This window comes from Babylonia areolata, chromosome 12, assembly GCF_041734735.1.
Source record: "Babylonia areolata isolate BAREFJ2019XMU chromosome 12, ASM4173473v1, whole genome shotgun sequence".
In the NCBI taxonomy this organism is placed as follows: Eukaryota; Metazoa; Mollusca; class Gastropoda; order Neogastropoda; family Buccinidae; genus Babylonia; species Babylonia areolata.
This window is the reverse complement of record NC_134887.1, coordinates 32328857-32333856: the sequence shown is the minus strand read 5'-3', so window position 1 is coordinate 32333856 and position 5000 is coordinate 32328857. Positions and strand designations below refer to the sequence as shown.

The 5000-nt window shown below is 45.3% G+C and overlaps 1 protein-coding gene across 3 annotated transcripts in view; it reads left to right on the top strand.

Moving 5' to 3' along the window:
* LOC143288155 (fatty acid-binding protein, adipocyte-like) overlaps window positions 1–5000 on the top strand; it is a 69552-nt gene that overhangs the window by 64232 nt on the left and 320 nt on the right. Inside the window, exons 3-5 of one of the 3 annotated variants that reach the window (XR_013056045.1) lie at window positions 573–674; window positions 3916–4412; window positions 4492–5000. The exon at window positions 4492–5000 is cut by the window's right edge and continues 320 nt beyond it. Coding sequence is in view for 1 of the 3 variants with exons in the window: in XM_076596450.1 (XP_076452565.1) it covers window positions 573–674; window positions 3916–3966 (153 nt within the window). In the remaining 2 variants the exon portion in view is untranslated. Of the gene's footprint in view, window positions 1–572; window positions 675–3915 lie in introns of all 3 variants that reach the window. The other 2 variants (XR_013056044.1, XM_076596450.1) reach the window with 2 other exon arrangements.

Sequence of the window (5000 nt, the reverse complement as noted above, 5' to 3'; positions counted from 1 at the left end):
TGGTGGTGGTGATGATGATGGTGGTGGTGGTGGTGATGACGATGATGATGATGGTTGTAATGATGATGATGATGGTTGTGATGATGATGATGATGATGATGGTGGTTGTGATGATGATGATGATGATGATGGTGGTTGTGATGATGATGATGATGATGATGGTGGTGGTTGTGATGATGATGATGATGATGACGATGATGATGATGATGGTGGTTGTGATGATGATGATGATGATGATGATGATGATGATGGTTGTGATGATGATGATGATGATGATGATGATGATGATGATGGTGATGGTGATGATGATGATGATGATGATGATGATGATGATGGTGATGATGATGATGATGATGATGATGATGATGATGATGATGGTGGTGGTGATGATGATGATGATGATGGTGGTGATGATGATGATGATGATGGTGGTTGTGATGATGATGATGATGATGATGATGGTGGTGATGATGATGATGATGATGATGATGATGATGGTGGTGATGATGATGATGATGATGATGATGATGATGATGATGATGATGATGATAACGATGATGCCCTGTCGACAGGCTGTTCTCAACGAGTCCAGCGGGGCACTGGTGGAAGTGCAGAAAGCAGCAGTAGGGGACATAACTATACACCGGTCCCTTGTCGACGGGAATCTCAAGACAGTAAGTCGTCTCCCTTGAAACTTCTTTTTTTTCTCTCTCTCTCTCTCTCGGTCTCTCTCTCGTCGGCTGGGTCGGCTTGTGAGTGTGTCCTTCAGTCTGTAGTGTAGTGTAGTGTAGTGTAGTGTAGTGTGTAGTGTAGTGTAGTGTAGTGTATTATATCGTATTGCATAGTATTGTATTGCATTGCATTTTATTGCATTGTGTTGCATTGCATTGCATTCTGGCCTTTCCCCGCAGTGGTTTCCTCTTGTCAGGAACTCCTGTTCATTGCATTGCATTGCATTGCATTATATTGCATTGCATTATTGCATTGCATTGCATTTATTACTTTTTGTCACAACTCAAGGGCTGACTAAGCTGCTGGTTTGACTGAGCACAGTGTGTGACTGACGCCTCCTGGAGTAACTGAATGAACTGAACTGATCTGATCTGAACTGAACTGAACTGATCTGATCTGATCTGAACTGAACTGAGCTGAGCTGAGCTAAGCTGAGCTGAGCTGAGCTGAACTGACCTGAACTGGACTGATCTGATCTGATCTGATCTGAACCGAGCTGAACTGAGCTGAGCTGAGCTGAACTGACCTGAACTGAACTGATCTGAACTGGACTGATCTGATCTGAACTGATCTGATCTGAACTGAACTGATCTGATCTGATCTGATCTGAACTGAACTGAACTGATCTGATCTGATCTGAACTGAACTGATCTGATCTGAACTGAACTGAACTGATCTGATCTGAACTGATCTGAACTGAACCGAGCTGAACTGATCTGAACTGAACTGATCTGAACTGAACTGAACTGATCTGAACTGAACTGATCTGATCTGATCTGAACTGGACTGATCTGATCTGATCTGAACTGATCTGATCTGATCTGATCTGAACTGAACTGAACTGATCTGATCTGATCTGATCTGATCTGATCTGAACTGAACTGAACCGAGCTGAACTGATCTGAACTGAACTGATCTGAACTGAACCGAGCTGAACTGAGCTGAGCTGAACAGTCACACCAGATTTCTCTGTGTGAAATTCGGGCTGCTCTCCCCAGGGAGAGCGCGTCGCTTCATAATTATACAGTTGCAGCGCCACACTTTTTTTTTCTTCTTTGTTTTTCAGCCTGCAAGTGTGTTCATTTTCCTGTCAGTTGATTTTCTTACAGAAGTTTTGCCAGGGACGACACTTTTGTTGCTGCCCGCATGCCGGTGAGTTCTTTAACGTGCGCCAAGCGGCATGCTGCACACACGGGGCCTCGGTTTACCGTCATATCCAAATGACTGCTGAGAACACAGGCTGCCACTTAAGGTCCAGTGGAGGTGGGCGGGGTAATGATAATCCTGGTCTTGCTGCACATGGGAATCTTCTTCTCCTTCTTCGTTCGTGGGCTGCAACTCCCACGTTCACTCGTATGTGCACGAGTGGGCTTTTACGTGTATGACCGTTTTTATCCCGCCGTGTAGGCAGCCATACTCCGTTTTCGGGGGTCGGGGGTGGGAATGGGGGCGGGGCGTAGGGGGTGGGGGGTTGAGGGGGGTGCATGCTTGGATTATTCTTGTTTCCATAACCCACCGAACGCTGACATGGATTACAGGATTTTTAACGTGCGTATTTTATCTTCGGCTTGTGTATACACACGAAGGGGGTTCAAGCACTAGCATGTCTGCACACTGTGTATGTTGACTTGGGAGATAAAAAAAAAAATCTCCACCCTTTATCCACCATGGTGTCTTTACTGAGATTCGAACCCGGGACCCTCAGATTGAAGTCCAACGCTTTAACCACTCGGCTATTGCGCCCGTCACATGGGACTCGAACCTTTGGACACTGGCTTCCTGGCCGTGCGTGTAACCATGAAAATGTGAATGGGTGCTCTCTCTCTCTCTTTCTCTGTCTCACGTAAAAGAACCCACGGCAACAAAAGGGTTGTTCCTGGCAAAATTCTGTAGAAAAATCCACTTTGATAGGAAAAACAAATAAAACTGCACGCAGGAAAAAAAAACAACAACAACAAAAAACAAAACAAAAACTAAACAAACACACACACACACAAACAAAAAAAATGGGTGGCGCTGTATGTATAGCGACGCGCTCTCCCTGGGGAGAGCAGCCTGAATTTCACACAGAGCAATCTGTTGTGATAAAAAGAAATACAAATACAAATACAAATACGGGGCCTTGGTTTATCGTCTCATCCGAACGACTAGCATCCAGACCACCACTCAAGGTCTAGTGGGGGGGGAGAAAATACTGGCGACTGCCGGTGTGATTCGAACCAGTGCGCTCAGATTCTCTCGCTTCCTAGGCGGGCGGACGCGTTACCTCTAGTCCATCACTCCACTATGAAGGGAAAGTAAGTCTGTTTGCCGGTCGCATTAGTAAAAAGTGATGCACGGAGCATGCAATCATTCGGCGTGTAGACAAGTGCCGTGGACACACACACACACACACACACACACACACACACGGTCACACACACACACACACACACACACACACACACACACACACACAACGTCACACACACACACACACACACACACACACACACACACACACACACACTGATATTGATTAACTGATGTGGATGATTATATAACGCCTATCCTTTGGTCAAATGGCCAAGCTTTTAGAGCTTTACAAACACGGGGCCATTTGCATAACAGGCTGCCTGCCGCGGTAGAGCCGACTGACGGCAAAGTCAGTTATGAAATTCTCATGCGCGGATATGTACGGGCTTAGTCGCGCATACACTTGGACACACGTAGGCACATAGACACGCACGCACACACACATACTCGCGCACACACACGCGCATGTACAGACACACACACACACACACACACACACACACACACACACACACACACACACACACACACACACACACACACATATATATATATATATATGCGCGGGCGTCGTACTCACACACTGTGACTCGCGCGCACGCACACGCGTGCACACGCACACACATACAGACGGACACGCCTACATGCTTGCACACACACATACACGACTGACAAACACACGCACACGCGTATACACGCACAGAGACACACACACACACACACACACACACACACACACGGCCACACACAGCCACACACATAGACACAGACACACACACACACACACAGCCACACACACAGACACAGACACACACACACACACACACACACACACACACACACACATCCTACCATAATCGAAACTCGTAAACTTGCACACTGTTTCAGAACATGACTCTCAAGGGCGTGACTGCTGGAATACTCTTCAACAAAGCTTGAGGTCGCCATGGCAACTCTCTGGACCAATCAGGACGGATCCACAGGTCTACCACCACGCGCTAATTTGAATATTTGTGTTTGAGTGACTGCTATATATGTTTTACTGATTTTTTTTCCCTTCTTCACACTTACTGACATTGTGTCTGGTAATGTGTCAAACAATGGAAACATTCAAGTTAGTATTTTGTGTGTTGCTGTACGTATTTGCATTCGAGCTTCTGTCGGATTTTATTTTGACCTTTTTTGGGGGTGGTTGTTGTTGAAAAGTGCGCTGCACGTCATGATTTTTTGTGTACAGTGCGTATCGTTTTTATTGAATTTGGTGGAAAATGCTCACAAAGAAGAAAAAAAAAAGTGCAAACCTGTTTGGACAGAAAGTATGATTGTATAACTCCTTGTCTCATTGACTGAAAAAGCTTTTAGTAGCAGTCTCATTGACTGAAAAAGTCTCATTGACTGAAAAAGCCTTTAGTAGCAGTCTCATTGACTGAAAAGCTTTTAGTAGCTGTCTCATTGACTGAAAAGCTTTTAGTAGCTCTCCCATTGACTGAAAAGCTTTTAGTAGCTGTCCCATTGACTGAAAAAGCTTTTAGTAGCTCTCCCATTGACTGAAAAGCTTTTAGTAGCTGTCTCATTGACTGAAAAGCTTTTAGTAGCTGTCTCATTGACTGAAAAGCTTTTAGTAGCTCTCCCATTGACTGAAAAGCTTTCAGTAGCTCTCTCATTGACTGAAAAAGCTTTTAGTAGCTCTCCCATTGACTGAAAAACTTTCAGTAGCTCTCCCATTGACTGAAAAGCTTTCAGTAGCTCTCCCATTGACTGAAAAGCTTTTAGTAGCTGTCTCATTGACTGAAAAGCTTTTAGTAGTTGTCTCATTGACTGAAAAGCTTTTAGTAGCTGTCTCATTGACTGAAAAGCTTTTAGTAGCTCTCTCATTGACTGAAAAGCTTTTAGTAGCTCCACCCCCTTCCTCCCCCCTCTCACCCTTTCTCTGCCACCCCACCCTCACCCCCCTCCCCATACCCCCCGCCCTC